The 15,966-nt window shown below is 27.8% G+C and overlaps 2 protein-coding genes across 2 annotated transcripts; one reads left to right on the forward strand and one right to left on the reverse strand.

Annotated features, from left to right (window-relative positions):
• Nucleotides 1–1,599: 1,599 nt before the first annotated feature.
• On the reverse strand, nucleotides 1,600–2,067 carry LOC114178160. Its single transcript, XM_028063907.1, has one exon. The coding sequence runs from the start codon at nucleotides 2,065–2,067 to the stop codon at nucleotides 1,600–1,602; it is 468 nt and encodes a 155-aa protein (XP_027919708.1).
• Nucleotides 2,068–9,486: 7,419 nt separating this feature from the next.
• LOC114178103 (synaptotagmin-4-like) lies at nucleotides 9,487–15,915 on the forward strand. Its single transcript, XM_028063816.1, has 14 exons — nucleotides 9,487–9,920; nucleotides 10,419–10,493; nucleotides 10,573–10,680; nucleotides 11,018–11,050; nucleotides 11,130–11,219; nucleotides 11,733–11,849; nucleotides 12,001–12,138; nucleotides 12,305–12,724; nucleotides 12,860–12,994; nucleotides 13,640–13,858; nucleotides 14,000–14,278; nucleotides 14,452–14,577; nucleotides 14,942–15,247; nucleotides 15,419–15,915. Exons 1-14 carry the CDS (start codon nucleotides 9,708–9,710, stop codon nucleotides 15,644–15,646), a joined length of 2,487 nt encoding a protein of 828 aa, XP_027919617.1. The 5' UTR covers nucleotides 9,487–9,707; the 3' UTR covers nucleotides 15,647–15,915.
• Nucleotides 15,916–15,966: the final 51 nt, after the last annotated feature.

A 15,966-nucleotide genomic window follows, 5' to 3' on the forward strand; every position in this document is an offset into this window, starting at 1 on the left:
TATTATTAATAATTTTTATTGATTTTATAAATAGTTTTGTAATTAAAAAATGTTTAAATTTATAAAAATGACCAAATTAAAAAAACATTTAAATTTAAAGAAATAATAAAATTGATAAAATAATTATTTTAACTTTTTAAAAAACAAAAATAAAAAAGTAAATTTTTAAAAACAAATATAAAAATAAAAAATATTCCATTATAATATTATATATATATATATATATATATATATATATATATATATATATATATGATACTTGAAAAATGTTCGTTTAAAAAATTTGTCAAACGTATGATTAAAACATTAAAAAACTTATTAATTTTTAAAAAATTATTATAATTATGCTCAATACTCCATAAAAATTATCAAGTTTATGGTCAATAATTTACAAAAATTACTTAATTTAAGCTTAATAAGTAAAAAAAAAATTATTCAACTTATACTCAACAATATAATTGTTAAGCTTGTGTATAATTCGTTTTGTTCTGATCGCAAGTCTAACAGTATAGTTAGGAACAACCATTAAGTTTTCGAGATAGGTCACAATTTTGTCCTTAAAAAACATATTGGAGGGTGAAGGAAGTAATTAAACTGTACTTGACCTTAACTTCTAAGATACATATGATACTGTTGAGTAAGATTAGCGGTATAATTAGGAACAACCATTATGTTTTCGAAGTAGGTCATAATTTTGTCCTTCAAAAACATATTGGAGGGTGAAGGAAGTAATTAAACTACACTTGACCTTACCTTCTAAGATATATGATACTATTGAGTGTATTGAAACTTTTTCCAAAATTATTAAGCAAAAATTTATTAACAATGGAGGAGAGGTGAAAGATGAAATATGAAGGAGTAATTTACTTGTTGATAAAGATTTTAATTGATAGGTATTCCAAATTTAATTAAAAAATATATTTAAATAGGGATGTAGGTAGGGACAATTCAAAGTTAATATAAAAAGTAAAATTACAAATAAAAAAAATGTAGAATAATCATGTAGAAACAAAATCCATTAAAATAAGTAAAACCCATAGTTGCCTCAGAGTTGGAGCAAATATAAAATTCCAATGGGAAAATCTACAGTAAGCAGATTAACGTTTTCAAAATCTAAAAAAAAAAATGATAAGTGAGAAGGATTACTAAACACTGATTCGGTTTTTTATATATAAAAAAATCATAAAAATATAGTAAAAAAATAAATAAAATACAGGTAGATAGACCTTTACCATCATCTTTTTATTTAATTTTTGTATCATTTATTAAAAGAGAATATATACTCATTTTTTATATTTAGTTTATTCTATTTTTCACCTGACTTTGTAGTTTATAAACATTACGGCAGAGAACTTCAAATTAAAACTAGAAAAAACAAGATTAAAAATTAAATAACATATGTAAATAAGAGTTACTTTATTCCCAAGAAAGATATTTATTCTTGAAAAAGATATTTCTTGTTATCCTGCATCTGTAGAAAGAAAAAACTCCACCATTGTTATTGTGTCATTATTTCAAAGTAATTTATACAAACAAATCCATATACATCTTATTAATCTTATTAATACTCACACTGAATCCATACACGCCGGAAGCTCCTCATAACAAAAAATCGGCGAAGTGCAGCAATGATGTATTGGAATTGGTACTGAAGAAATCGGATTCTAACACCGCAAAATTATCGACATAAGGCTCCATGGAATTAGACGAATTTGACCTAACCTCGCCCATGCTGTTGCAACTGTCTTCTTCATCGGTAATCACGGACGCCGACACCGACGCGGACGCCTCGTTCTCCTCCGACTCTCCCTTTAACGGTGGTGTAGCTGGTTTAAAGGCGTCGACGTCGCCGGTGACAGTATCATCGATATCGGAGCGATAGATTCCGGTGAGCTTCTGGACGAGCTCCATGAAGTGACGCGGATGCGTCTGAATAATCCTCGGTGATTGCGTGTATATGATCACTGGTTCCTTGTGCTGTACCTTGCTCACTGAAGATTTCTTGATCGTTTGAGATTCCTTGTTGATTTTCAAGGCACCTTGCGCCTTCCCGGTCTTTGGAGTCATGGATAGTTACATTAATTTGGATGCAACAGTGCGGTAACTATATATATAGTTTAATTTCTTATTCTAATTAATTATTAAATTATTGCAGCTAAGTTTAGAACAAATTTAAAAAAAGTGTGCACGTGGAGATATATGAAGTGTTAGTTGAGGAAAAGTTGAACCAAGATGCCACATGTGGTGCATGTGTCTTTTTTACCGCAGCAAAAGGGTCCACGTACTCTAATCTAGTCACAATTTGTTTTTCTATATTTTTTTTTCTGTTTCCATAAATTGTTAATCGGTGACAGATATTACTAACCAATAGTTGACGTCATTTTTCTCTGTTTTGATCTGCTAACCACGTTAAAACTAATTAGTACGGTTTTGTAAGTTTAATTGGTTTACAAAATTATTTCAAATTATTAAATTCAGTTATAACATCAAATTTATATTAATAAATCATTTTACATTAATTTTAATATACTTTTTTCTACTAATACCCATAAAAATAAATATGTTTATTATTTTCAAAACGTGGTACTTATCACCTCGTAAATATTCGGATGAATAATAGAACGTGTTTATTGTCGATTATTGAAATTAAATTCCGTATCAACTTCTCTATCAAGTAAGTGGTGGCGCGAAAAGATTATATAATAAACTGAATATGTTTTTGTTAGTAAGCATAGAAATATTAAAGAGAGTATCATTTTATTAAACTTAGAAAAATCTGTCACAGTTACAACTCATCCTCAGCTAATGTTTAACAATATAACTACTTAAATTTTTATTCTATTCAAATTGAACAAGGAATTACTATCTATAATAATGTTGAATTGTATGTAGAGATATCAATTTGATTTTATGAACTAAAATTAGTTCTAACTTATTTTTGAATATGATCTTTTTATTTTAAATGAAGAGTCTTAAAAACTTTAATCTTTACAATTTTGTCTTAATTAAAAGCAGATCTAATATCATTTAATATCCCAATAATGAAGGGTTCGTTATAATAATAATAATCTTTGTAATATCAGAAAGACATACTGTTATTTTGTTATTAGGTTGTTGTTTAAATAAATATATCTTAATTATCATTCAAAGGTAGTAACATTAATATATATATATATATATATATATATATATATATATATATATATATTTCTCACTGAATAGTCATATTCAATATTACTTAATAGAGAGTTTTGCATGTGGATTCACCTTGGAGATCAATATTAGGTAAGAACAAAATGGATTAGGATCGGGATTAAGGGAGACTTAATGTCATTCAAAAACTTTATTAAAAAAGTTGAATAAAATGAACTCTCTTTCAATTATATTTATAGAGTTAAACTAATACTTTGAAAATATTTTAAAGTGAATGAAAAATCAGATTTTATCATTAAAGAAGCGTTTAGTTATATTGTTGGTTCTTAAATTTTAATGTTTTTTTTTTGTGTTCTTCAAATTGAAAAAAGAAAAAACTTAGATCTTTGAAAATTAAGTAAAATATAAAATTTAGTTCCTCAAATTTAGTATTTAGATACGAAAATCATTATCTTTAATTGTAATAAACTAAACAACATTTTAAAATCTTAAAACTAAAATGTGAATTATTCTAAATTTTAGAAAACAAAAATATAATTAAATCATTTAAAAAATTAAGTGATATTTTCTTAACTGACAAATGTTAATTTTTAAATTAAAAGTAAAGATATGCGCTTTTCATTAATTTTCATACAAGTTTTCAAAATGTTTAAATTATTAATGAGGTTTATTCTAAATTAACCTAGGGGCAATTTTGATTTATTTAAAATATTAAACTAAATTAAAAAAATATGAAAGAACAAATTAAAATCCAAAGAAATGAATAAAAGTTTGAAAGTATAATTTAGTTAGACTTTGCTAGGAGTAAATATAAAATGTACCTTTTTAAGTTTAATAATTTAATATTTTATGCTTTTTTCATTCCTTATATCTTTCGTATTTTAGATCTTCTGTCACCTTGAATAATTATCATATATTGAGGTATTCCAAATTTTAAAAATAAAACAGAATAAAAATGGCATTTTTTTTTTCTGTTTATGATGTCTTCTATTATATACTTAGAAAATACAAATAATATAATATCACTATTTATTTATTTGTTTATACCGATTTAGTGATGAATGATTGAATATCCAACCAAATTAAACCATTTAAATATAGTATTTAGGAATTAAGTTGTTTTCAATAAATAAATATATCTCGACTATTATTAAAAAATTATATAAATTAATGTCAAATTACTCAAAATTTAGAATAATGGTCCAATGAAATCCAATTGATGAAAATACAATAACAAAAAACAATTAATCACTAAACAACCATTAAAATAGACATAAAAAAACAATGAAATAAAGAAAAATATTGACTCATCAATGAAAAAAAAAATAAAAGACAAAAAATAATTTTTATTCAAATTCTTTAGTTTTTTTTCTATTTTTAAAAGTGGTTATTTTTTCTTTAGAAAAAAAAGATTTATATATTTTTTATTTAAATTCTCCTCCACTTGTTTTTTTTTCAATAGAGTGATTTTTTTTTCTTTAGGAAAAGTATTATAATTTTATAGATCAGAATTCATACTTTCGTTGATACATAACCTTCTGGCCTTTAGTCGATGGTGACATAAAGACAAAAGAAGATGTTCTAAAAATTTCTTTGATAGGTTTTGACATGTACATCACTAACGTTAAGTCTCTAAGTTTATAGATCTTCATCCTTATATATATATATATATATATATATATATATATATATATATATATATATATATATATATATATATAATACTTAAGTTTTTCATTTTTACTCAATGTGAAATTTAGACTTATATTTGAATTTCCAACATCTATGTGTTCCAAAATACCTTTAAAGGTAATTGCTTAATCTTTTCTACCTTTTCATTTTGTCCCACTCTCTTACCATCGTGTTATAATTTAGGTATAGTTCATTTTTCCTCATTATTATTTGATCTTTTATTTCCTTTCTAAACATATTTGGCACAATTGCTCTTATTTTATTTTAGATCCAAATAATGTGATAAACATATCACTTGTCGTTATTGCAACAACTTAAATAATCATCTAATAGTCTAGTGTTCCAAATTTTAAAAATAAAATAAAATAAAAAATGACACTATTTTTTTTTCTATTTAGGGTGTTTTCCACTGTATACTTAGAAAAAAAATTGTTTCTTTGTTTATATTGTCTTAGTGATGGAGAAAAATTTTAAGAGAAAAAAAATAGTTTTTTATTTAAATTCTTTGGTATTTATTTTTTTTTTCTACTTTTAAGAGTGTGGTTATTTTTTCTCTAGAAAAAAAAAGTATTGTAATTTTTTTTATTTAAATTCTCCTTTTCTTTTTTGCAAGAGAGAGTGATTATTTTTTCTTTAGCCAGAAAAAGTATTACAATTTTCTTTATTTTATTAAAATTACACATTGCGGTCTACTTTATTTCTTTTATGTTCGTCTTTTATTTTAGTTAAGTTACTGTGTTATATTTTGATATCATTTGTTCTACTCTAAAGTTGGTTTTAAACAAAAAAAACACAATGAATAATATGATTCAAAGTTAATATTATTAAGTTAGATAAATTAAATGTCTAGTGTGTCTTCCTATTTAAAACTTTAAGGAATTTAAATCATATTTTTCTAACTTCGTAAAGATAAAATGATATATTTTTCCTCGTTTATTACAATATCTCATACTTTATAGAGAAATAATAAATCAAAAACACTTATTAAATACTTGGACCCAATTTGTGAGCTCAAATTTTCCATTACTTGTTTTCTCAACTTCTTGGGTCAAGTCGACCCAAAATCATGACACTTAACTTGACTTTTATACATTATTTGTCTCCTGGTCCAAACTCAAATTTTCGGGTTGGACTTCAAACGTTTGAACTTAGTTATATTTTTGTTTTTTTTTTTTTTGCAATTTATCTTAATAACATATCAATTTGTTTTTAAAAACACATTTAATAATTTTTACTTCTTTTTAATACCTTTAATTATATATCTTTGTTCATAATTTTGATTAGTACTTAAAAACGAGATTTCATTAAAATTTAGAAAAAAAAATAATAAACATTAAAATATTTTTAAACTTCAATATTTGTTTTATAATTTTTTAAGATTTTCTTTTTAATTTTGTCAACTTTTATTTCATTAACATTTGTAAAATTAATAATTTTTTTATTGTCATAAAATTTTTTAGTATTATAATTTATAATGTATGTAATTAAAAATTATTTTTAAATTTTTTATACTAGAGACGAATAAAATATTGAATATTTGATAATATTAGATTTTATTTGTTATAATTTTTTATTTTTTATAAAAACAAATAATTTGATATTAAAATAGAAAATAAAATAATATGAATACGAATATAACCATTATCTATCAAAATAAAAATAAAATATAAATCTTATAAATATTAAATATGACAACAAATATGTAAAATAATTTTTTCTTTAAAAAATAAACACGATATAACAAAACTCGTTCTCGTACCAATTCTTAAATTCTCCTAGTTGTAATTTAATCGAACATTTAGTTCAATTTTTCTATTTCTTATCTTAAATTTAAGATTTGATTGTATTTAATTTAATATGTCTTAAAAATATAAATAAATCAAAATATACACGACATAAATGATTTATTATAAACTTAAATATATCTTATATATTTAAATATTCAGTATAAATTTTAGTTATTCGTATGAATGTTCAACTAACCCTAAATTTATCTAAATGCATCAACTTAACAAATAATAAATTTTTTCGTTATTTAGATGAGTAGAAAAGCTTAAGTTTTGTAAGACTATTTTGCTGTTAAAAAACATTTTTAAAAGTTAATTTAATAATGAATTACAATTGGTTTTTTTGAAACTAAACTAAAATTTTCATTATTTCGAGAACTAAAACTCCAACTTCTCACATGTTATTTGTTAAAAATAAATTTTGTTCACAGTTCTATTTTGTACATAAACTATCTATTTTGGAATCCTGTTTCTAATATTTATTAATTATTAATCAAAGATAAACTCGCATTATCAATAGTTTTGTGCGTAATTGTTTTCATATTGATTAAAAGTTGCAGTAAAATACTCTTTTGGTGTAATGCTTGTTTTCATGTTTCCAATTTGATACATGGAATATGTAGGACCGGACATAATTTATGAAATTATACTGAATTATACATTATTTATATTATTATATACTAAATAAAATTGAACTTTTTTTTACAAAAAGTGAATTGAACCATTTTGAATTTAATTAAAAAAAATTGAAATTATATAGTTACAGTTCAGTTAACTCTAAGAATTGTAAAACGATATAATCATACTTTTCATTATAAAATTGGACTGTTGTCAGTATTTTACATTATTTAAAATTTTTTAGTATGCAAAATGTTACAATCAATCATATTATTCGGTTTCAATGATTTTTTTTATCAATCATAGAAAATATTTACAACTTGAAAATTTTCCATCACATTAAAGTAACTTAAAAGTTTAATTACGAAACAAAATGCCATTTATTTAGAATATATATGACATAGTTCTACCTTAACAATTATTTTAGTACCTGTAATCCAATTTCAATAAATAATCACAAATTTAATGCATCCAAAGATTATAAAATAAAAAATGGTAAATATCATATAATAAAAATCTAATATACATCACAATTAAATTATATGATATATTAAATTTTGGATTAAACCTTATCATAATTAATTTTAACATTGGTATATTAAGACAAAAAGTAATAAAAATAAAATCATCATAAAAAAATAAATAACAAACAATATACTGTTTAGCAAAATCTATAACACGAACATAAAAAAATAAATTCACATTACGAAATAAAAATCATCTTATACATTAGTCACACAAATTAAAAAAGAACCATTGACATTGATTGAAGTGTTTAAAAATATGATTGTAGCGTTTTACAGTTCAAAAATTAACTGAACTATAGTTATGTAGATTTAGGTTTTTTAAACTGAATTACAAAAATGGTCCGATCCAATTTTTGTAGTATATAATAATGTAAATAATTATATGTATTTTCTGATCTTCATATAAAGTTCTAATTAATTCCTAATTTTACATATAAAAATTTGATTTTGAACATGATAGAATTTCCATAATCTCTATCGGAACATATGTGGTTTTCACTTATTTAACTTCATATCAATTCTATTACAAATAATGTAAAAACATATTATTATTAAGTATAACTAAATGAAGATAACTAATATAGATATTATAAATAATATTATTATATTTTAAAATATTTAATATTATTTGTTGAGGGTGACCTGCATATTAAACAAATATTTCTCATATGTATTTAAATATAATAATTATTTGTAAAAATTGTGTTATTAAATATTTTTATTTAATTACAAAAAAAATGTATTTATCCTCTTTACATAAGCTATAAAATTATAAGTTTAAAATGTTTAATTTAGAAGAGGTAAAAAGAAACATTCAGATGAATGCTGATACTTGTCATTTAATGTGACGTGACTTGAGTTGGTTTCTAGATTAAACAAATGAAAACAGTTTTTAGGTATTGACAAGCTGATCAAGATGATTGGTTTTTCTCTTCATGTAAGATAAAATAAAGGGAAAATTATTTTTTAACATAAAATTTTGTTGATAAATTTTTGATAATATATAGTGATAATATTTTAATGGATGAAAAATATTTAATATAATTTAAAAAAATAATATATGTTAAAAACAATTTTTTTTATTATTTTTTTCAAAATATCATAATTAAAAAAATTATTACCTCATCCATTATTCTTAATGGAAGATAAATTGCTTCATATATCTCGACCTTCTTATTTGGAAATAATATCTCTGCTTTCAAACTTTAGAGGTTGTTTTTTATTTATTTATTTACATTGAATATTAGAGTTGAAGTGACTTTTATATATATATATATATATATATATTTTTTTTTTTTTTTTTTTTTCTTTTTTCATATAATCACGTAAGTTGGATAGTTAGGTTGAGATATCATTCGCATTTATGTCACATGCTTTTGTCTGCATTATTATATTGCAGTGCTTTATATATATATATATATATAAATATGAAGGAAATATAAATATTGTGTTGGAAAAGAATTAAAAGTAAGATTTCATATAATATATAACTGTTAATAAAATTTACATATATGTAGATGGCAAACAATAAAAATTGATTAAATAAATAACATTTTGATTTATATAAATGAGTGTTGTATAACATCTCCTAACCACATATTATCTTGCAAAAAGGTCAAGAATGGTCAAGATTTTTATTGTGTTGTGACTTTGTTGTGAGAATTGAGATTGACTTTGTTTTCATATTCACTGTTCTCTTCTATAAAGTGCTAGTTCCATTTTGTTAGTTTTCTCATATGCCTCCATTTTCTCCCAAATGTTCCATTCCTCATCTTCCAGGGATATGCATTTCTTGCTATGCTCTCTTACCTTTTCTTTTCTTTCATTTCTTGTTACCCTCTTCCCATCATAGTTTTCCCAGAACTACCATACATAGCTGCTAAGATCATCTTCACGAAAACAGAAAGTTGGTTTTATTTCCCTCACTGCCATGAGTAGTACCGGTAGTAAGAAAAGGTTCAATCCTATTCACCTTGAAGAGGCTGCAGTGGACTTGTTAAACCATGTGGTGAAGGTGAAAGAGAAGACGGGCTGGGTTTCACTCCTCCTTCCTCTCATTTTCATTGCTTGGGCTATTCACAGATGGCTATTTTCTTTCTCCAATTGGTTTTCCCTTGCTCTTGCTCTATGGGCATCTATGCAAGTACGCGATTCTTCTCTCTCTTTTTTCACCCTTTTCAATCATTGCTTTGAATTTCATAAATGTTTTTTTCCTTGTAGCAATGTGTCTCAGTTATTCCCTTTGAGGTGTTAATCCAAGTCTTTCAAAGCTAATTTAAAATTAGATCAAGTACAAATGGGGGTTGAGTTTAGTAGAAGTAGCCAGTCACTCACAATTGTTCGAATTCTTCTCAAAAGAGTTATTCACGTTTAGTATTTCACTGTGTAATTGTCTACAAGAAAAGTACAAAAATTATACCAAATCAACGAGTTAACAAGAAGATCAGTAGATTGTAGCAGTTAACGTTATATTACCGCGTAAACTATACTAAGCGTAGGGGCTTTGTTGAATTTGAAGAGTCATTGAAGCAATTAGTCTTAGTTCTGTGGTTATCTCGAGAAAGAATATTCCTTGCCACACATCAATGCCATGTTCTCCTTTGCTGTTACGGTAGCAATACAATACTTCATTTATTCGCAGTATGGGAAGTATCAGCGCAAACTACTGGAGGAAGACTTGAATAAGAAATGGAATCGGATCCTACTCAAAACCTCGGTAACTTCTTCATTCCAATTCTCCCTTTCACATTCTCAATGAGCTTCTTGAAGCTTACTTCAACTTTCTGTACTTGTAGCCAGTGACACCATTGGAACACTGCGACTGGTTGAATCTGCTGCTGACACAAGTATGGTCTAACTATTTTAACCCCAAGTTCTCAAGAAGGTTATCAGCCATAGTTGAAGTAAAATTTCCTCACCTCCCAATTAATGCATTGGTGTAATTACATTTTTATTCAACATTTAAATTTTATGATTCGCTTTCCCACATTTAGATAGGACTGCATATGTTTTCTTCCATCACTTAGATGATTATATTCTGCTTCATTTTTATTTTTTGGCATATGAGTAAATTGCTTTATTATCCTTAAGATCTGTAATTATGCCTATAGAAGTCTATTGCATTGGAATCTGCACCATAAGATCTGCAATTATGCTTACAGAGTACTGTATTGGAGATCTGCAATATTACTGTTGTCTTGGAATTAATTTATTGACTTTTGTCTTTCTTTTGTGTTTCAGAAACGCTTAAAGCTCCGAAAACCAAGATTTATAGTAAGTAACAATCATTTTCATCTATAGAAGAGTTTCAACTTGGAAGATGTGCACTAAACTAAAATAATCCTTCCTTCAGGAAAAAGTTGAGGTGCAAGAGTTTTCACTTGGATCATGCCCTCCAAGTTTGGGTCTTCAAGGGATGCGATGGTCAACATCGGGTGATCAGGTTTCAGTTTGCATCAGATTTCAGATATCACTCCTATACAGCTTTTTCACAATTTAATTAAAATAGATTCCTGGAAATATCCTTTTTACTGTTCTTATTATTTTACTCCTTGGATCACCAACACTACTTTCACTACAATCTTTGTTATTCTTGGTAGTCTTCTTGTTGAACTGCTTCTGTTGTGTGGTCTCTAATATGCTCAACTTATGTACAAGAAAAATATGAAATTATCATAGTACTAGGACTTTGAACCTTGTTTTCATGTTTAACATGGAACCTCCCTTCTTACGACACATCAGATTGTCTAAGAAGTTGACAATATAAATCTTTAAAAATGCGGCAGAGAAAAAGGCCAACTAAGTAACTATATGTGAAATCCCTATTTTCTATTGCACTTGTTATGTTGATTTAAGTTCCAGTTTACGATTCCTGCTGCACTATGACTATAAATGTCGATGTGTGCCCACATGTGAGATTTCAATGCGGAATTCTGTTGGTATTTGATTTTGACAGCGAGTCCTGAAATTGAGTTTTGATTGGGACACAAGCGAGATGAGCATTTTGATGCTTGCTAAGCTTTCCGTTGGAACAGCCAGAATTGTGATTAACAATCTTCATATAAAGGGTGAGGTATGTAAAAATAGCTTCCTATTGGATTTACGCTTCTCTGTAATGAAACGAAAAAAGCTGTAGAAAATTAAGCAGCGGATGTCAAAGCGAATTACGAGGTTAGAATTGGTCACTTTTCTTTTCGTAGTCTAATAATCACATTTTTTGGCAGCTTTTGGTGACTCCAATTCTAGATGGAAAGGCACTTTTGTATTCATTTTCCTCCACACCTGAAGTGAGAATAGGAATTGCCTTTGGAAGCGGAGCAAGCCAATCAGCCACTGAGTTGCCTGGGGTTTCTCCATGGCTGGTGTGTTCCAGAGAATCTAATTTGTGAAAATGTTTAGTAAAAGCCTATTATATCTGTCATTTCTATAGCTATGATTAGGAAATGAAATCTCATGGTTTGCGTCACATGCTAAGTTTCTTCTGAACATTCTTGGAGAATTTAAGTTTCCTTTTCTAACTCTATACAGGATAAACTTTTTACCGATACGTTGGTTAAAACCATGGTGGAACCTCGACGTCGTTGTTTCAGTTTGCCTGCGGTTAATTTGGGGAAAACTGCTGTTGGAGGCGTTATATACGTGTCAGTGATTTCAGCAGACAAACTTTCTTGGAGTTGCTTCAAGAGTAGCCCATCTTTGAGGCAACAAAATAGCACAGTCAATGGATGTTCAGAAAGCAACCTGGATGACAAGGACCTACAGACATTTGTAGAGGTAGAAGTGGAGGAATTGACAAGGAGGACGGGTCTGAGTCATGGTTCAAATCCAACGTGGGATACTACATTTAATATGGTTTTACATGATAATACAGGCATTGTTCGCTTCAATCTTTATGAGCGTCCTTCCAGCGGTGTAAAGTGTGACCACCTAGCAAGTTGTGAAATCAAGGTACTGTCTTATATGCTCGCTTTTGAGGTAGCCGTATATTAATTATATATTTATTTATTACTAGCATTTTCTTTAATCTCTGTGGAAACTACTTATCATCTACAATTCTAGGCTAACTTTTTTTTGGTCTTTAAGATGAGGCATGTTGAAGATGATTCAACAATAATGTGGGCAATAGGACCTGATTCTAGTGCAATAGCAAAACATGCGAAGTTTTGTGGAGATGAAGTTGAAATGGTTGTCCCATTTGAGGGTACCAACTCAGCAGAGGTACAATATTCATGACCCGTGTAATAATTAGTTCCTTGTCTTCTGTCAAACTCTTTGCTTTATGATAGACTCAATTTGGTTATATTACATTAGCAGTGTTTGATTTTCATCTAGCCAAAGCGTACAGAGCCATTCTTCTTTCCTAATTAAAATATCTATTTGCTGTTTAAGTACTAAGAAAATTAATCTGATTGAATGACTTAACTCTTCTATATTATTTATGTAATCACATTTAAACAACATGATTAAACTCCTTGGTTATAGAGACTCTGGTATCATGTCAATTACCAATTTATTAAAAGTTCAACCTAATTAGGTTAAAAAGCTCACGAATTGTTTGTATCTCGCAATTATCATTAGTCCAGATCATTTAAATGCACGGAGGGGTAAAGTTTCATATTGACTGTTCTTATGGAGTAGAACTTGCTGTTGATTTAGCTTTCTTTTCATCTTATGTTGATTGGGTTTATTGTATCAAGTTCGTATTATCTCATTGACTTCTTCATGAAAGAGCTACCATCAAAATGTCCTTACAACTACATTGTTGCACTTAAAATGAAATTTGTTTTACATTTCTGAATCACAATAAAATTGTTATAGTAAATGAAAGTTTTATTCGTGTTAACTCTTTAATCCATTTTTTAGTTAAAGGTGAAGATTGTAGTAAAAGAGTGGCAGTTTTCTGATGGTTCACATAGCTTGAACAACCTCCGTACTAATTCTCAGCGATCACTTATTGGATCATCAACTCTTCTGTCAAAAACTGGAAGGAAACTTAAGATAACAATTGTAGAAGCAAAGGATCTCGTTACAAAAGACAGATCTGGAAAAGTTAGTCCATACGTCAAATTGCAATATGGAAAGGTCAGTGATACTAGTTTTCTCTACTGGATTCTGAATACTTAGTATTAATTGATTATGTGAGATCTCTGCCACGTAAAGATAACCTACGCAATGTATGTTCATAACAACTCCATCTTATTGTGTTGTTGATAATCTTTTCAGGTTGGTAAGAGAACAAAGGTTGCTCCTACTACTACTACAAATCCTTCCTGGAATGAATCATTTGATTTTGATGAGAATGATGGTGATGAATATCTAAATGTAAAATGCTTCAGTGAAGAAATTTTTGGAGATGAAAATATTGGTACTGCAAATGTAAATTTGGAAGGACTAGGGGACGGGTCAATCAAGGATGAATGGATCCCACTTGAAGGAGTGAGTTCTGGTGAATTAAGACTTAAAATTGAAGTAGTTAGGGTGGAGGACCAAGAAGGATCAAGGGTAAGTTTTTTCAAAAGGAAATTAGCAATTCTTTTGAACAAGTTATATAACAAAATGATGTACAAAGCTAATAGTAGGTCTATTATCACTTCAGTTATTTACCCATGCGGAGTTTTCTCTTGCCGCGTTCTCTTTTCAAGCTCTAGCATGTAATAATCCTTTGATATACACAGGGTTCAACTAATGGTTGGATAGAACTTGTTGTGATTGAAGCAAGAGACCTTATTGCTGCCGATCTTCGAGGAACAAGTGATCCTTATGTGAGGGTGAACTATGGGAACTTAAAGCGGAGAACAAAGGTTAGAATTCTGATGATGGTTATGACTGTAGTTTCTTGTCACTGATGATGATTATGTCACAATTATGATTATAAATTGCTAATCTTGTCTTTTTTAATTTCATTGGGCTGCCATTAGTTGATGATTATATTTGTGGTAAAAGACTACTAATAAGTGCTAACATATACCATCTCAATTTTTTTTAGAATACTCTCCAGAGGGGAAATCTCTGGTCTTTTCATTCAGATTATTTTTTTATTGTACCTTTCCATTTATTTGTTACGACAGTTATTCCTTTCACAAGTTCAATTTTCCGTTGCATTGCATGTTCTTGATGTTTCACTCTTGCAAAGCTTGATTTTTTCTGCGTGGCACTATGTGGCAGGTTATACACAAAACTCTCAACCCTCGTTGGAACCAAACCTTAGAGTTCCTTGACGATGGTAGTCCCCTGACACTGCATGTTAGGGACCATAATGCTTTACTACCCACATCAAGTATAGGGGAATGTGTTGTAGAATATCAAAGGTTACCTCCAAACCAGATGTCTGACAAATGGATACCTCTCCAAGGGGTTAAAAGTGGCGAGATACACATCCAAATTACAAGAAAAGTTCCAGAGATGCAAACAAGAAGTTCCCTAGACTCTCAACCATCTTCGTTAAGTAAATCACACCAAATTCCTATTCAGGTGAGGTCATCCTGCATGCCAGAAAACACTTATCTGAGAATGAAGTTATGGTTGCCTTGAAATCTCGTTAGACTTTCTATTCATTTTTTTTTGGTATGGAATATGATCATATTCTCATTTTCATTTTACTCGGCTATTCTGACAAACTATTGAAATTGAACTCTTTATCAGATGAGAGAGATGTTGAAAAAGTTTCGATCATTAATAGAGGATGGAAATCTTGAAGGACTGACAACAACTTTGAGCGAGTTAGAAAGTCTAGAGGATACAATGGAAGGGTACGTAGCACAGCTGGAGACCGAGCAAATGCTTCTTCTCAGCAAAATAAATGAACTGGGTCAGGAGATCCTCAATTCTTCTTCTTCCCTCTCTAGTAGTCCTTCTCAAAATCGAAATTAATTGATCCTTATCAGCATCATCTATCTAAGGTTATGATTAACATTAGATTCTTTTATTATTATCTTGTAAAATATTGCTTATGGGAATCGTTGCGTACATGTTTATCAAAGAATTCTTGTGTAGTTCCCCGCTACCCAGCAACGGTTCACATGTGTAATTGATCAATAGTTTGCAATAAGTTTACGTTCCTCTGCAGTTTGTTAAATTGTAAAACATAAATTGTGAATGCATTTTCTAGCTATCTCTTGCAATATATTTCACCCATCTTATTTTCGTATCCCCTTTTTCTTCCTTGTAAAGTTATACACTGTTATGATATT

The sequence above is a fragment of the Vigna unguiculata genome, chromosome 3 (genome assembly GCF_004118075.2).
Source record: "Vigna unguiculata cultivar IT97K-499-35 chromosome 3, ASM411807v1, whole genome shotgun sequence".
NCBI classification, from domain to species: Eukaryota; Viridiplantae; Streptophyta; class Magnoliopsida; order Fabales; family Fabaceae; genus Vigna; species Vigna unguiculata.